Here is a 17,486-nt window from a genome sequence, read left to right as displayed (position 1 = left end):
GCAGAGACACGCCCCCTTCACCAGCAGAGACACGCCCCCTTCACCAGCAGAGACACGCCCCCTTCACCAGCAGAGACACGCCTCCTTCACCAGCAGAGACACGCCTCCTTCACCAGCAGAGACACGCCCCCTTCACCAGCAGAGACACGCCTCCTTCACCAGCAGAGACACGCCTCCTTCACCAGCAGAGACACGCCTCCTTCACCAGCAGAGACACGCCTCCTTCACCAGCAGAGACACGCCTCCTTCACCAGCAGAGACACGCCTCCTTCACCAGCAGAGACACGCCCCCTTCACCAGCAGAGACACGCCTCCTTCACCAGCAGAGACACGCCCCCTTCACCAGCAGAGACACGCCCCCTTCACCAGCAGAGACACGCCTCCTTCACCAGCAGAGACACGCCTCCTTCACCAGCAGAGACACGCCTCCTTCACCAGCAGAGACACGCCTCCTTCACCAGCAGAGACACGCCTCCTTAAATGCAGTGGATGTTTAAACACGTGTGAAGAGCAGCTTCATCAGGTCTCGCACATAACCTGAAACACAAGACGGACAAAACTGTCACGACAATAAAGAAATTAAAGAAATGGATTGAAAATATTGAAGAAAACTGCTTTGAAGTTAATTTATTTTGGTATGTTCAACAATTCATTTCATCAGTGCATTAAAAAGGTCAAAATGGTTAGAAAGAACAGAAAGATCAGAAGGAAAGTTGTAAATTAACTCTATTTTAGCTTTAAAACATTCTGTAATAACAATATCATCACTGGAGGTCACGATTATCACGATTTCACGACCAAAACACTTAAAAACCCTTCATTTTCTTGTTTTTCACACATTTCCGCTCCTCAGAGTTTGTCCTGTGTGAAACTGTCTGAATGATCAACGTGACAAACAAATAAAGAAAAAAGCACTTTACATTTACTTTTTGTGAAGAGCAGAAATCACTCCATTTTGGCTCTAATATTGTCACTTTTCCTAATTTATTTATTTTTATTTTAACTATTTTTAATATTCATTTATTTTTATCAATTCTTTGGACAAATAGAAACATAAAACAAGGAACAAGCCCAGAGAGCTCAACACAGATAATGTATATAACAAATAATAAGTGAATGTAATTTTTTTTATTTGTCTAATGGCTGTGAAAATAGACACTTTTTTATACATTTAATTTGAAAACACAGATTTTAAAGGTGCAGAAGGCTTCACCACGGCAACATGGGGCGTGGCGTTACCATAAGTGGTCCTGGTCTTCACGGTGGGCCCGGCGCGCTCAGACTCGGGGAACAGGAAAGCGTTAGCGCAGGTTTGGTGTTCGCGCGCCGCGTTCTCGTTGAAGTGCAGCGCTGCCAGAAAGAGCCTGAGAAGGAAAGAAAGAGCACCAAACACCTTCAGTTCTGAGTTCAAACACCTCAACATAAAGCATAAAGCACAAGTATTAAAGGTTTGTCTGATAAAGAAGGTGTCAAAATGTTCCTACAGTAAGAGCCTGCGTTTGCACTAATTATGCTGCGAACGACTGTGGACTTAAAGGGCCGTATGACAGGTTTGATGACTCTCATTTTTGACTTTATTTGGTGTTTATTTAGACCTGTTGTACATTTAAATGATAGTTTTACATCAATCGAGCAGATATTGTGGAGAAAACCTTGAAAAATCTGTTGACAATGACAGGAAGTGACATCACACCAGGGACACTCATTCCAGTCGAAGTTTATGCAGAATTTACACAAAGAAACTAACTTTTTTGACTCTTTAAACATTAATTCAACAAAATAAAGTCGCTCTAATTTATTTGATTTGCCAAATAAAATAAATCGTGACATTAGATGAGTTTTGGCCCAGTGTTTGCTGGGTAATTTCCTGGTGTGATGTCATCAATTACAAACAGGAAGTGAAATTATAAACCTAAAAAATGTGCTATTCTGGGATATATTTTTTTTTAATAATTTTTAGCAAACTTCTAAATATCTTGATCTGAACTGGGGTTTAGTTCAATGGGTCGTCCGGCCTGTAGGGGGCGCTTTAACTTCTTGTCCTCGTTGAAGTGATGTTGGTGTCGTAAAACGTGTTATATTTGTCATATTCAGCACTAAACTCGTCCTGGACACGTTTGTGTTCGACGGTCATGTTTAAGAGTGAATCCTGCAGCGCGACACAATGACTTTAACCAGAGCGATTATAAAACTATTTCAATATTTGTGTCAGTTAAAAAGGGTCAAATGTGTAATTCAATTTGACTTTACCTGGTTTTTTGAATCTATACATTTAGTTGTACTTAATGTGCAATTAACTGGCACATGCACTCCAAAAGAAAAATGCTAATAAAATGAATAAAATGAATAAAATGAAATAGTACAAGGGCATGGTTTTATTCTCTATTGATGTTTACCTGCATTTTGTCTCCATAAAGGAGAAGGTTCCGGCGTCTGGAGCGAACTGCAGACTGAGATTGTGAAAGGCGTGGAGCGAAGACGCCTGGTGATGGGAGCAGAGCTTTGGGACGTCCCGCAGCACTCGTTTGTCCAGGAGCAGCTTCTCCACCTCAAGTAGAGCTTTAGACCCTGAAAAAGAGAGACATGGTTTATTATATTGTAAAAACTGTCTGTTTTATCCAAGGACTCCAGTAATATTTATGGATGTTGTCTCGTTTCTAGTCCCTTTCAAATGCTCCATGTCTGTAAAAAACTGTCTGTATAAAAAAAACTTCTGTAAAAAAAAAAAAAAAAAAGTCTTAAAAAAATTGTAAAAAATGTCTGTAAAACTGTAAAAATGTCTGTGAATTGATGCTAATATTGATCCAAAAAGTCTACAGTTTATCATCTTCAATCTAATTATACTTTTCCGTCACATAATGGAGGCTCTTTGGAAATGTTTGTTTATTTGATTTTCAATTTTAAAAAAATGATTAAACATAAAAACAAAATGACAGTGTGTTTGTATTTTTATTTTGAAATCTAACTATAAAACAAAAAGAAAGCAATTACGGCACTATTGAATGAAAATAAGTCCCATTTGTCTGATGTCTGTTATTATGTCATTACGTTTGACAAGAATATTATTTTGACCCATTCAAACCGACTTATCCGTCCAAATACACATAAAAACAAACAGAAAGCCCCGAACACCCCTCCACAGACCTGGCTTGAACCACTTGTCGGGGTCGGTGGTCTTCTTCTGGGGGTGGGCGCAGCGTGGAAACAGCGGCTCGTCGTGTTTGTGGACGTCCTGGATGTGGTTGATGAGCGACGTCCACTTGGCGACCTTCTCGTCTCCGGACGTGGACGACGCGGCGCTCCAGTACATGTGGTGTTTGATGGCCGCCGCCCACTTCTTCACCAGCAGGAAGTCCTTCTTTTCTGCCAGCGCGTCCAACCGTCTGGACAAATCTGCAAAACAGGCATTTACACGCTCTCTAAGTGTTTCATAGAGTAAAAGTGAACTATCGATTAAAATGAGACCCCTGTGCGCTGTCTGCAAATCATCGTTACTGGAACATGTTTTGAAGTACGATATGTTGCTACAGAAAAGATTACTGTACAAACTTCGGCCTGGGGGCTAAATGTGGCCCTCAGGCTTCCAGCTGAATTGACCCAATAAACTAAAAGTGGTACTTTTTACAGTAAAATTGGAAGATTTCTGCCATCGAAACCTAAACAACTAATATTTATGAGTCTTTTTTCTTGTATTTTATTTTGCATTTGAAACAAGAACAACAAAGAAATACAAACAATAAATAGCAGGAAGAGGCAAAAAAAACAAAAAACCTCAACCTAAAGAATCACCTCTGTTTACGTTACAATAGGTGGCCCCGGGCTCTGTTTACGTTACAATAGGTGGCCCCGGGCTCTGTTTACGTTACAATAGGTGGCCCCGGGCTCTGTTTACGTTACAATATGTGGCCCCGGGCTCCGTTTACGTTACAATAGGTGGCCCCGGGCTCCGTTTACGTTACAATATGTGGCCCCGGGCTCCGTTTACGTTACAATATGTGGCCCCGGGCTCCGTTTACGTTACAATATGTGGCCCCGGGCTCCGTTTACGTTACAATATGTGGCCCCGGGCTCCGTTTACGTTACAATATGTGGCCCCGGGCTCCGTTTACGTTACAATATGTGGCCCCGGGCTCCATTTACGTTACAATATGTGGCCCCGGGGTCCGTTTACGATACAATATGTGGCCCCGGGCTCCGTTTACGTTACAATATGTGGCCCCGGGCTCCGTTTACGTTACAATATGTGGCCCCGGGCTCCGTTTACGTTACAATAGGTGGCCCCGGGCTCCGTTTACGTTACAATAGGTGGCCCCGGGCTCTGTTTACGTTACAATATGTGGCCCCGGGGTCCGTTTACGATACAATAGGTGGCCCCGGGCTCCGTTTACGTTACAATAGGTGGCCCCGGGCTCCGTTTACGTTACAATAGGTGGCCCCGGGCTCCGTTTACGTTACAATAGGTGGCCCCGGGCTCCGTTTACGTTACAATAGGTGGCCCCGGGCTCCGTTTACGTTACAATAGGTGGCCCCGGGCTCTGTTTACGTTACAATAGGTGGCCCCGGGCTCCGTTTACGATACAATAGGTGGCCCCGGGCTCCGTTTACGTTACAATATGTGGCCCCGGGCTCCGTTTACGTTACAATAGGTGGCCCTGGGCTCCGTTTACATTACAATAGGTGGCCCTGGGCTCCGTTTACGTTACAATAGGTGGCCCCGGGCTCCGTTTACGTTACAATAGGTGGCCCCGGGCTCCGTTTACGTTACAATATGTGGCCCCGGGCTCCGTTTACGTTACAATAGGTGGCCCCGGGCTCCGTTTACGTTACAATAGGTGGCCCCGGGCTCCGTTTACGTTACAATATGTGGCCCCGGGCTCCGTTTACGTTACAATATGTGGCCCCGGGCTCTGTTTACGTTACAATAGGTGGCCCCGGGCTCCGTTTACGTTACAATATGTGGCCCCGGGCTCCGTTTACGTTACAGTAGGTGGCCCCGGGCTCCGTTTACGTTACAATAGGTGGCCCCGGGCTCCGTTTACGTTACAATATGTGGCCCCGGGCTCTGTTTACGTTACAATAGGTGGCCCCGGGCTCCGTTTACGTTACAATATGTGGCCCCGGGCTCCGTTTACGTTACAGTAGGTGGCCCCGGGCTCCGTTTACGATACAATATGTGGCCCTGGGCTCCGTTTACGATACAATATGTGGCCCTGGGCTCCGTTTACGATACAATATGTGGCCCCGGGCTCTGTTTACGTTACAATAGGTGGCCCCGGGCTCCGTTTACGTTACAATATGTGGCCCCGGGCTCCGTTTACGATACAATATGTGGCCCCGGGCTCTGTTTACGTTACAATAGGTGGCCCCGGGCTCCGTTTACGTTACAATATGTGGCCCCGGGCTCCGTTTACGTTACAATAGGTGGCCCCGGGCTCCGTTTACGTTACAATAGGTGGCCCTCAGTGAAATACTGAGCCCACAAACAGTCGAGGAATACGTTTGGACCGCTGCACACGGTTTAAAATGATAGAGTTATGGATAATTATGGAGCAACAGACACTAAATATAAGCACACCTTCCATAATAAAGAGTGAAACTTAAAGGATTCACCCTGCTCCAGCCGCCACACGTCGTAGTACTGAGGGATCCGTCTGTCCTGTAGGTACTTGTGAGCTTTGGAGTGTCGATCTGTGACCATGTAGTCCACTTTCAGGCCGTTGGCCTCCAGACGCTCCAGGCTTCTCTTCAGACCTCTCTTTTCCAGCAGCTTTCCGTTCCCCTTCTCTTTGCTCTGCGACAGACGAGGGAGTGTGCGAGTGGGATTAGAAAAAACGATGGGGAGTCACTAAGCGCGTTAACATGAGCATGAACATCCCGCTTAGGATCGCGTTTTGTCCACGTAAATGCAGTATCCTGATTCCTGGTTATGGCAGTAACCAGGTTGTGATAAACTGGGTTATTCTCGCTAGGATGTTCCAAATACTGCGACATGTAAACGCAGTAAACGGCAAACTCATTTCTGAGTCTGCGTTTTGGCTTCAGACTAAACCGACGCATCAGTTTTCCTCTTGTTACACATGACTTTTCCTGTAACTGCGCTCTTCGATCTCACGTTCTTACACAGTCATATTACTCTATTTTACGTATTCAGGCTTTTAGATAGAGACCCGTCTTCCCGTATTTTGGGCGGGGTATTTTAAAATGTGGACGGGCATTTTCGAGTTCAGGGACGGCCATTTTATTAATACATCTTAGAAAAAACGGGGAATATTATCATTAAATCGAGCCGGGAAGCGTTTGACAATAGTCCGCCATGACAGTTTACTGTTTACAAGTGAAAATTTGCATGCTGTGCACTGATTGGTCGATGAAATTTGTGTGCTTGGCTCCGATTGGCTGCCGAGCCGTGGTCCGGAGAATGCCGAAGCTACTAGTTTTTTTGCCTACTCTGCACCCGTACCCCGGACTAAATGATTTGGACGGGTTGTTTTCAAATCCTATCTACAAGCCTGTACATATTATACAAACAACGTCATGAATACTGCATAAGTGTGCCTCAGGCTGGCTGGGAGGGTCTGAAAACGTCTCGCCAAAATGGCCGCCGAAAACTGTTGAATGTTGGCAGGAACTGGAACACGCTGTTGTTTTAGTTCACGCAGATTTACATTAGCGACTACATTCGATATGGCCACAGCTGGCGCATTTAGCATAAATTACGGCATCACGTCCATGGTTTCTAAATGTTTAACGGCCACAAACCTGCACGAGTTGGACATCGAGGATCTTTTTGCTCTCCAGATCCAGTGTCGCGTAGCTTCCCATCCGAGCGCCGGGTCCTGAAACGTACACGGGAACAAGCGGCTCGTGAAGCGTGAATCTGCGGAATGGCGAGCGAACGCGCTGGAGGTCGGCGTACCGGCGAGACGGGCCCGGGCGTCGCCGGCCGCCGGAAGCTCTCGTTGCTCTCGCAGCTGCTCGAAAACCGCTTCCTGGTGGAGCTTCCAGTTGTGGCAAATGGCGGGTTCTAGAAACGTCTGGGAATGTTTCCGGAACGCGTCCAGCTGGTGGATTTGAAGGTTGAGTGCGCTGCAAATCTGAACAAAACACAAAGAAACGGTCAGTCCTGGTTCAGTCCTGGTTCAGTCCTGGTTCAGTCCTGATTCAGACCTGGTTCAGACCTGGTTCAGACCTGGTTCAGACCTGGTTCAGACCTGGTTCAGACCTGGTTCAGACCTGGTTCAGACCTGGTTTAGTTATGCTTCAGACGTGTTTTGATTCTGGGTCAGTCCTAGTCCAGACCTGGTTAGTGGTTCTAGTCTGGTCCTAGTTTAATGTTAGTAAAGCCTTTTGTACGTTATTTCTGACTAAATCTCATCCATCAGTAGTTTATTGTATTAAACTGCATTTATTGAAACAGTGTTGGGGATATTTTGTGCGACTCATCTCTTCTGACAGTGGCGTGTCCCAGACGTTGGACCAGGTGCATCGGTTGAACCCGTCGTATCACCTGGTACGACCCGGGACAAACCGCTGGCTCTTCCACACAGTACTTCAGGTATGGTGTATTTGTAATGACTTAAAGTGAAAATACCCTGCGCATGTGGCGAAAGGATCCACCGGAGAAGTAGACGGCGGCCGAGAGCTGCAGGTCGCCCGCAGGGGTGCTCCCCGTGACGGGCTGGTTCTGCCACGAGCGCCCGTACCCGCACTGGCCACAGTTCTGCTGGAACGAGACGAAAGTGCCGCGCCGCCGCCGCTGCACCGCGCAGTCGCAGCCGCATGCCGGGCAGCAATCGAAAAGCTGCCGCAGGTTCTTCTCGAAAACGATGTACTTTGTGTCCTCGTAGTCGGGCGTGGCATCTGTGTCACTGCGGGGAGAAAAATGTGCGTTCAAGGACGGGGTTTAGAGAGACTGGTGCGAGAGATGGAGACAACCTGGGAGACAACCTGGGAGACAACCTGGAAATCAACCTGGGAGACAACCTGGGAGACAACCTGGGAGACAACCTGGAAGACAACCTGGAAGACAACCTGGAAGACAACCTGGAAAACAACCTGGGAAACAACCTGGGAGACAACCTGGGAGACAACCTGGGAGACAACCTGGGAGACAACCTGGGAGACAACCTGGGAGACAACCTGGGAGACAACCTGGGAGACAACCTGGAGACAACCTGGAAATCACTTGGAAAATAACCTGAAAATCACTTTAAAAATCACCTGGGAAAATAACCATTTACAAGAAAAGTGTCTGGTACTCCGGCTTTAATCAGGAACAGGACCACAGGGAGTTGCAATTTTTTAGGGAAGTCGTGGGCTTATTATTGTGGGTGTGGGAAACCAGGAAAACACCCGGAAAAAACCTGGAAAACACCGCACCAATTTTGAAGAGAGAAGTGCACACAGTCGTCATAAGGCGCTGGTACAGCTGGCAGCCCGGTGTAAACGCTCTCTCTTCTTTCTCACACTTATTGTGCTTTATCTCCTATATTTTGTAAATATAGTTAGTATATTTTTTCTATTTTACTGTACGATAGGGACACGCGCTGGAATAGTTTTTTAATTCAACTGTTTTTGACTTTTTTCAGCTGGATTTGAGCGTTTTTCGTTGCGTTCGTTGTGTTGTTGTGACGTGAGCTAGCTCCGAACTAGCCCACCAGCCCCCCCCCCCCCCGCGCCCTCCGGCCGCGCTAAAGTACGGCGTGTCGTCGGTACACGTTTATATACACGTTTATATGAAAGAGGAACTTCACGAACGATCGGGACACGCACTGGAATCGCTTTAAATTAACTTGTTTTGACTTTATTCGGCTGGATTGAGTGTTTTCGTCGTGTCGTTGCGATGTGTCTTGGCTCCGGCCCCGCCCCCCGGCTCCGGCCCCGCCCCCCGGCCGGCGCCGTACCGCGTTTCCACAAAGGAGGAACTCATGAAACTGCGGAGAACAGTCGTCTTACCCGGAGAGCGTCACGTTATCCCGTCGCAATACTGACCTAACCTAATACTGATGTGCAATTCTGTCGTATGTGCAATTGCTGTTGGAATTCATGTGCAATTCATGTGCAATTACTGTGAAATTCATGTGCAATCTATGTGCTGTTGTGACACATATTCATGTGCAATTACTGTCGGGATCACATGCAATGGTATTTATTTATTTATTTGTCTATGGGAGTTTTTGTTTATAGGAGATCTTCTACTGAAAGTGTTTTTCAGACTTCCTATAAGTGATCTGTTCTTCTGTATCTACCTCTGTATCTACCTGCGTTGCACCAATGAAATTTCCCCATGTGGGACAATAAAGGATTATCTTATCTTATCTTATCTTAAATCACCTTCTTTTTTGCGGTCGTTAAATGCTTTCCTGTACGCACTCTTTAGAAACGAGGCCGCTTCGTTTAGTCGACACAAAAACATTTGACAGATTCTGGATTTCTTATTCAGTTTTAGAGTAAACTTGATGAGACTGAAAATTGGCCGTAAAATAAAAAATTTGCCTATTTTTTTCAGAGCTAAAACTTGAATAAATCAGGTTTAGAATCATGTTGAGTTTGTACAGTTTGTGTTTGTCGAAGCCGCTTTAACCTCTGAACTTTACGTCTTTGTGGGAGAAAAACACATTTTAATTAAACCATATTTGAGTCACAATAACGTCCCAGAGAAATCTGACTGCAGCGGATTCAATTAAAAAATAATAATGATAATAATTAATGAGCAGTTTCGACCATTTTTGTTGTTTCCGCTAGAAAGCCTGTGAGTTTAGAGGGTAAACTGACCAAAAACACCATCAAAACAAAAAAAAGGATTGAAATGTGTTTTGCCGTTCACAGAAATTGCGATCATGACACGAGCTGAATTTAAATACCATATTTTCCGGAGTATAAGTGTTATAGAGAAGAAAAAACATATAAGTCGCACTGGAGTATAAGTATAAATATAAGTACAAGTCGTACCCCGGCCAAAACGATGAAAAAAGGTGCGACTTATGTTTCCTTCTGTAGAAATGTAAACTTACGCCGGCTCATTGAAGCGAAGCTCATCAGATCCGCGGCGAGAGGAGTTGAACACAGCCACATCATCTTCTTCTTCTTCCTCCATTTCCATGCGACGCCTCTTCCTGGGTCGGACCGGACACTCGGACGAGTCGGACGTCTGGACGCCGGCATCTGCGGTCGGGCGCTTTGTTTGAGGCGTGACTTGGACGGCTGAGGAATGAAACTGGAATGAATAAAACTGAGAAGTGTATAAAGCGTGTAGTGTGGAGTTTTGGAACATTAAAACATAATTCTATATAATTCTAACTAAATAATGCTGACAACAAGGTTATTTTTAGAACATAACTCCTGCAATAAACGAGGGAATAATGTATATGAAAAGAATGATAAATATAGCCGCAAGCGGCAATGATCGGCCCTCGCCACGCCGCCGCAAGAGGAGGGGGCGCTAACGCGCCCCAATTGTCCTTTTATTACATCTACTGCTGAATCTGTGACGCTGTCACATCTTTTCCCCTTTGTTTTACCATCAAAAAGCTATTTTATTTTGAATTCTTGGCAAAATGTGCGGCTTTGCCGCACAGACACCGTGACTCTTTGAATAAAAATGTGAATAACTTTTGATGGTCCACCCCTGAAGATGAGTCTCACCAAATTTCAGGTTAATATAGCTAAAGCCCTGAGGGGGAGGAGTTTGTGAAAGTCTAAAGTGTAAACATGTTCTGGCGATTTCCCCATTGGAATAACATGGGAGGTTTTGGTCATCGCATTGCTTGGGACGTGTTCCTGTCCCGTCCACAGCGGCACAAACCTTTGCTCCGGACGTGGTTCTTCATGGTGATTCCGGACAGCTGAGTGCCGATCGTCTTCGTCTCTTTTCCCGACACTCCCGGGATCATCATGATGGGGAATGTCCTGAGCGAGGGCGGCAAACGAGCCACTTCGGCGGGAAGCATGGGCGGGAGTGGCTTTGACTGGCTCTGGTCAAAGTGTGCGTCCAGCGGCTCCTCCTTGAGGTTCGGCGGCGACGGGCTCTGGAACGGGTCAGTTCAAACGGGGTCATTTATGAGAGCAAGAAAACAAGTGTGAAATGTTTACATTTTATTCATAAATTTAGACTTTGAAGAAGTGGAGGAAAAATAACATGTAATTTGGTGTTCCAGCACTTCCCCCGCCCCCACCCCGTGACGTAGTCTCAATGAGAGCATGTGACCCCGCCCACGCCGTGACGTAGTCTCAGCGAGAGCATGTGACCCCGCCCACGCCGTGACGTAGTCTCAATGAGAGCATGTGACCCCGCCCACGCCGTGACGTAGTCTCAGCGAGAGCATGTGACCCCGCCCACGCCGTGACGTAGTCTCAGCGAGAGCATGTGACCCCGCCCACGCCGTGACGTAGTCTCAGCGAGAGCATGTGACCCCGCCCACGCCGTGACGTAGTCTTAGCGAGAGCATGTGACCCCGCCCACCCCGCGACGTAGAAACTGTCCCGGACGTTATGTGGAAAAAGGATGGACTTTGAATCAACATTTTTTCATAAACAAGATGAAAGATTTCTCTTTTAAATGAATTCATAAAATTTACCCCACTAATCAATTTATGCCAAGATATATTAAAACAAATGACCCCAACTGCACTTTTTGTAAAAAAAAAAAAAAAAAACCTCAACAATAAAAATTGTAATACTTCAAATTGAATCAAATTTAAGGTTCAAATTTGAACATATAATTTTAAGTTTTCATTACACAAATATGGACTATAGTAAGAAAACTGCAATTATTCTAATTCTTATATTTGGCAAATTCAACATTCATAAAAGTACATTTTCATCATCGGTGTCCCTTTTTCCCGTGTTCTTATTAAACAAAATTGTATGATATTTCCTCACCATTTCCAAAAGTTTAAACCAAAACCAAGCCATTTTAACTTTAAATTGTATGTCTATAAATGTTTTTGATGTATGAAGTGTAATTATAATTGTAATATGCCCCCCATTACTTTAACTGTTCTATAATTAAATGTTTATAAAGGTCTTGTTATAAAGAATATTGACTATAATAAAAAAAAAGACAGTCTGCCGCTAAGAAAACACAAAAGACTACAATCCAACATGGCGCACACAGGCAGCCGCGCGGTGTTTAACCAATCACATCACTAGCTTTTCTTGACCTAATCCAAATCTCGCGAGCAGCTTCGATAACTTGCGAGACTTCAGGAATTCAGTAATGGCCGCGGCCATTGAGCGCGATGCATGGCAATGTTTATGTCTTTTCCAGCGCGAATTTCGTGATCTATGGAATGTTTAAGATGGTCCAGAACAAAAAGGGATGTAGTATAAATATAGATATGAGTCCAAAGCCGAATCACCGGGGTGTCTGGTTATAAGGACCTGAACATGTCCAGAACCGGCCCGGCGTACGAGTACCACGTCCCGAGTACTCAGTACGGCTTTGGCTAAACTGTACGGTCATAATATGTCACTAGTCATGTAAATAAAATCATTATAAATCAGGACATGTGCGAGTCCCACATGTAGCGTCACGTAGCTTTAGTACATTTAGCTTTAGTACATGTAGCTTTAGTACTCACAGCTTTAGTACATGTAGCTTTAGTACTCACAGCTTTTGTACGTGTAGCTTTGGTACATGTAGCTTTGTAGCTTTAGTACATTTAGCTTTAGTACATGTAGCTTTAGTACATTTAGCTTTAGTACATGTAGCTTTAGTACTCACAGCTTTAGTACATGTAGCTTTAGTACTCACAGCTTTTGTACGTGTAGCTTTGGTACATGTAGCTTTGTAGCTTTAGTACATGTCGCTTTACTCACAGCTTTAGTACATGTAGCTTTAGTACGTGTAGCTTTAGTACGTGTAGCTTTGGTACATGTAGCTTTGTAGCTTTAGTACATGTAGCTTCACTCACAGCTCTAGTACTTACAGCTCTCGGTTCTCCATCGTCGCCTCGTATCGTGGGAACAGCGCCAATATTCAATAGTAAAGTGGATGTAAACCCCGCTTCAAAGATGCCGTAATTCGGGAAGCAGTCTTTAGTGAAGTGTCTTAGGCATACATAAACAGTTTTGATACTTCTTTTTCCCAGGTTGCAAAAGGATGAAATAAACTCCAGCCACTTTTCACGTACTGCGTCATCTTTTGGCAAAGTAAAGAGTTTGGCGAAATGTTTACAGCCGAAAACACATTTTCTAAAAGCAGGCATGTTGACGACGAATAACAGCTGTGTCCGCGGCAGCAAAGAGACAAAAGAAGTTATGTTTGCTAACTAAAATACCCCCCCCTCCCCGGGGGGAAAGGGGCGGGAGGCTGTAGGCTGGAGGGGGATGGAGAGGACGCGTGCTCGCCCTTATGACGCGGTCTTGCACCCACCGCCCGTCAGTTTGGAGTTTCGAGGAAAGGAGATAGTCTGTAATATAGCTAAAAACTGCGGGAATCAATCAAAAAAACACGCTTGGTACATATATGAAGCACAAATAGCAATGTAAGAAGGTTAAAAGCTCTGAAAAGTCGATTTTTCATGTTATGGGACCCTTAAACCCCGCTTCATAGATGCCGTAATTCTGGACGCTGTCTTTAGTGAAGTGTCGTGGGCAAACAAAAAAATTCTTGACGCTTCTGCTTCGCGTGTTGCAGGAGGCCGAAATACTCCAGCCACTTTGTACGTAGTGTGTCCTCTTTCGGCAAATTAAACAGTTAAGAGAAAAATTTACAGCCGAAAATACATTTTCTCTAAGGAGACATGGTGTTTGAAGCTAACTGTGCCTCTCAGGAGGGGGCGTGTTACAGGGTCAGAGTGCTTCCTGGAGGAGGGGCTGATGCTTCCTGGAGGAGGGGCTGATGCTTCCTGGAGGAGGGTCAGAGTGCTTCCTGGAGGAGGGGCTGATGCTTCCTGGAGGAGGGGCTGATGCTTCCTGGAGGAGGGTCAGAGTGCTTCCTGGAGGAGGGTCAGAGTGCTTCCTGGAGGAGGGTCAGAGTGCTTCCTGGAGGAGGGGCTGATGCTTCCTGGAGGAGGGTCAGAGTGCTTCCTGGAGGAGGGGCTGATGCTTCCTGGAGGAGGGGCTGATGCTTCCTGGAGGAGGGGCTGATGCTTCCTGGAGGAGGGGCTGATGCTTTCTGGAGGAGGGGCTGATGCTTCCTGGAGGAGGGGCTGATGCTTCCTGGAGGAGGGGCTGATGCTTCCTGGAGGAGGGTCAGAGTGCTTCCTGGAGGAGGTCAGAGTGCTTCCTGGAGGAGGGGCTGATGCTTCCTGGAGGAGGGTCAGAGTGCTTCCTGGAGGAGGGGCTGATGCTTCCTGGAGGAGGGGCTGATGCTTCCTGGAGGAGGGGCTGATGCTTCCTGGAGGAGGGGCTGATGCTTCCTGGAGGAGGGGCTGATGCTTCCTGGAGGAGGGTCAGAGTGCTTCCTGGAGGAGGTCAGAGTGCTTCCTGGAGGAGGGGCTGATGCTTCCTGGAGGAGGGTCAGAGTGCTTCCTGGAGGAGGGGCTGATGCTTCCTGGAGGAGGGGCTGAAACAGGGAACTGTTCATCCAAGGAAAAGGAGGAACATTTTCTACAGCTAAAAACTGCAGGAATCAATCAAAAACACTTTGGGTTCATATCTGAGACACTAATAGCACTGTAAGAAGGTTAAAAGCTTTGAAAAGTCTATTTTGCATGATATGGGACCTTTAAACCTAAAGCGTACTTTGTGTTTAGACCTTACCGTCTTCAGTTGTGATCACCAATTATTACAAGTTACACATATTTTTGGACTCCGTGTTCTAAGGTTTGTCAACTCGTCTTTTAAAAGGCAGAAATTCAACTAAAACCTTTACTTTAAATCGGGTTAAAGTTACTATTTACAACAACCAAAGTGAGTCACACACGTCCAGTTGAATCGAAACAGATATAAGTTCCTGTAGTTACTCATTGGCCCTACAGTGTACTTCAGGAGCGTTTACTTCTATATTTACTGCATCGTTGAGTTCACATTTCTTTGCGATTGCTCACGTCGCTTTTGGGAAACCGCGCGCCGTCTTCTCACCACAACGCTTTGTCCTGCTTTTCGCCCATCGCCGGATCACGTTTGTTTTCCGTGACTCACGTTTCGATTTCGAGAGTGGCGTACGGGAAAAAGGAACAATCGGAAAAAAAAGTGGGGAAAGCCAGAGCTCGTCTGTTTACACGTGGAGATGACGGGAAAAGAGCTGGACGCGGTTTGGACTTTGTTTACAAGACAAACGTTCTTCCACGTCCAGTATCTTCTCTGTAATATTTCACTTTTCCCCCGTTAAAAAAAACGTATAAACCAAACCGCGAGCCGTTCCCTCCCGTTGGTTTTCATGTGGCACCGGGCGACACGAGATGATTTATTAAAACTATGTGGAAAAAGATAAGACTCGATTAATTATAGGATTACTGTACTTTTAAAGGGACTCGAGCGGAGGGCCTCGTTTAAAGGGCCTATGACGGGTTTATACAATGTTCTAATTCTGACTTTATTTGGTGTATTTGTACCTGTTGTACATATAAATTATAGTTTTACACCGATTGAGCATGTATTTGTGGAGAAATCGTTGAAAAGTCTGTAGAAAATAATTCAAAAATAAAGTCGTTCTCATTTTTATTTGTCAAATTAAAAAAATTGTGACATAGTTGAGTTTTGGCCCAGTGTTTGCTGGGTAATTTCCTAGTGTGATGTCATTAATTACAAACCGGAAGTGATGTTATAAACCTAAAAAATATATATATTTTGGGATAAAATATGAATAATTTTTAGCAAAATTCCAAATATATTTATTTTAACTGCGTTTTACTTCACCGACCTGTAGGGGGCGCTTTAAAGCTTTGGATCAAGAACAGCAGTGTTTCTTGAGTCACTGAACATTTTGTATTTTTTTTATTTATTATTATTCAGCTTCATTTTATGCACGCCTTCAGTTCATCACAGGTTATATTTTACAATTATTTATTATTTTATTGTAATTCATCATTTTATTAAGTTTGTTGTTGACAATAGCAATAAAACGTTTGGAAACACTTTATAATGACGTATTCCCGCCTTAATAAAGCGAGAACAAAGAAAAACTCATAGTGAACAAGTAGTTCATCAAGTTTTACGATTCAGGCTTGGACATACTCCATCTCTAACCTTAATAAACATGTTAATAAGCCTGAATCAAGCTTAATAAACTATTTGTTCATCTTAAATTATGCTATTTTTCCCTTCTGACCCGCTCTTCTACCCGGAAATGGTTCCCGCCCAACCCGTGACGTAACCCCAGCGTGAGCGTGGGTGCCCCGCCCACCGCGTGACGTAGCCCAGCGTCATTGCGGATGTCAACACCGCAGTATGAAGTACACAACAGTACACAGCATAAAGTACAGACCGTGTACTCGCCGTGTAACACCTCACGTCGTGGTACATCACCCGTCACGTCAATAAAACCCACGGCACATGTTCGGGAAGTGCGCGGTTGTGGTTCGCGTGTGTTCCGCGTGCTTTCCTCACCGCTGCGGGCGCCTCCTCGTCTCCTCTGACCGTGGGGACAGCGCTCGTCTTCAGGGTCAGCTTCGTGGTCAGCCCCGCGTCAAAGTGGCCGTAGTTCTGGAAGCATTCTTTGGTGAAGTGTCGCGGGCAAACGAACACGGTCTTGATGCTTCTGTGGCTCAGGTCGCACGACGCGGAGATGAAGTCCAGCCACTTTGACCGCGCTGTTTCTTCCTTTGGCAAATTAAACAGTGGAAAGACGCGACACTGACAGTCGAACACGCACTTTCTCCAAGACGCCATGAGAGAGAAACAGAAACAGTTTCAACCGCAGCAGATAAAACGGAAGAAGGAAACCTGCAGCGTTTGAACAATAAGTAGCATTTGAAGCTAAGTGAGGCTAAAGAGGGGGCGTGTACAGAGCACTTCCTGGAGGAGGGGCTGACACAGGGACGCGTCATGTTGGTGGTAGACCCCTGGTAGGCCCCGTGTTAGACCCTGGCAGGCCCCTGTGGTAGACCCTGGCAAGTCCCTGTGGTAGACCCTGGTAGGCCCCTGTGGTAGACCCTGGCAGGTCCCTGTGGTAGACCCTGGTAGGCCCCTGTGTTAGACCCAGGTAGGCCCCTGTGTTAGACCCTGGCAGGCCCCTGTGTTAGACCCTGGTAGGCCCCTGTGGTAGACCCTGGCAGGTCCCTGTGGTAGACCCAGGTAGGCCCCTGTGTTAGACCCTGGCAGGTCCCTGTGGTAGACCCAGGTAGGCCCCTGTGTTAGACCCTGGCAGGTCCCTGTGGTAGACCCAGGTAGGCCCCTGTGGTAGACCCAGGTAGGCCCCTGTGTTAGACCCTGGCAGGTCCCTGTGGTAGACCCAGGTAGGCCCCTGTGGTAGACCCAGGTAGGCCCCTGTGGTAGACCCAGGTAGGCCCCTGTGTTAGACCCTGGCAGGTCCCTGTGGTAGACCCAGGTAGGCCCCTGTGGTAGACCCAGGTAGGCCCCTGTGGTAGCACCTGGCAGGT

At 46.1% G+C, this 17,486-nt stretch overlaps 1 protein-coding gene across 1 annotated transcript; it reads right to left on the bottom strand.

Annotated features, from left to right (window-relative positions):
* Window positions 1–384: 384 nt before the first annotated feature.
* On the bottom strand, window positions 385–16,848 carry LOC140351353 (uncharacterized). Its single transcript, XM_072437160.1, has 11 exons — window positions 16,495–16,848; window positions 10,805–11,027; window positions 10,014–10,203; window positions 7,592–7,868; window positions 6,917–7,094; window positions 6,760–6,836; window positions 5,611–5,791; window positions 3,145–3,393; window positions 2,397–2,568; window positions 1,240–1,364; window positions 385–537 (listed from the first exon to the last, which is right to left on the bottom strand). Exons 1-11 carry the CDS (start codon window positions 16,774–16,776, stop codon window positions 494–496), a joined length of 1,998 nt encoding a protein of 665 aa, XP_072293261.1. The 5' UTR covers window positions 16,777–16,848; the 3' UTR covers window positions 385–493.
* Between the last annotated feature and the right edge of the window lie 638 nt (window positions 16,849–17,486).

Source organism: Eucyclogobius newberryi, unplaced genomic scaffold, assembly GCF_026437365.1.
Source record: "Eucyclogobius newberryi isolate DKJ021-1_F unplaced genomic scaffold, fEucNew1.0.hap1 SCAF_8, whole genome shotgun sequence".
In the NCBI taxonomy this organism is placed as follows: Eukaryota; Metazoa; Chordata; class Actinopteri; order Gobiiformes; family Gobiidae; genus Eucyclogobius; species Eucyclogobius newberryi.
Note: the sequence above shows the minus strand (reverse complement) of the source record. Positions and strands in the feature narration are given on the sequence as shown.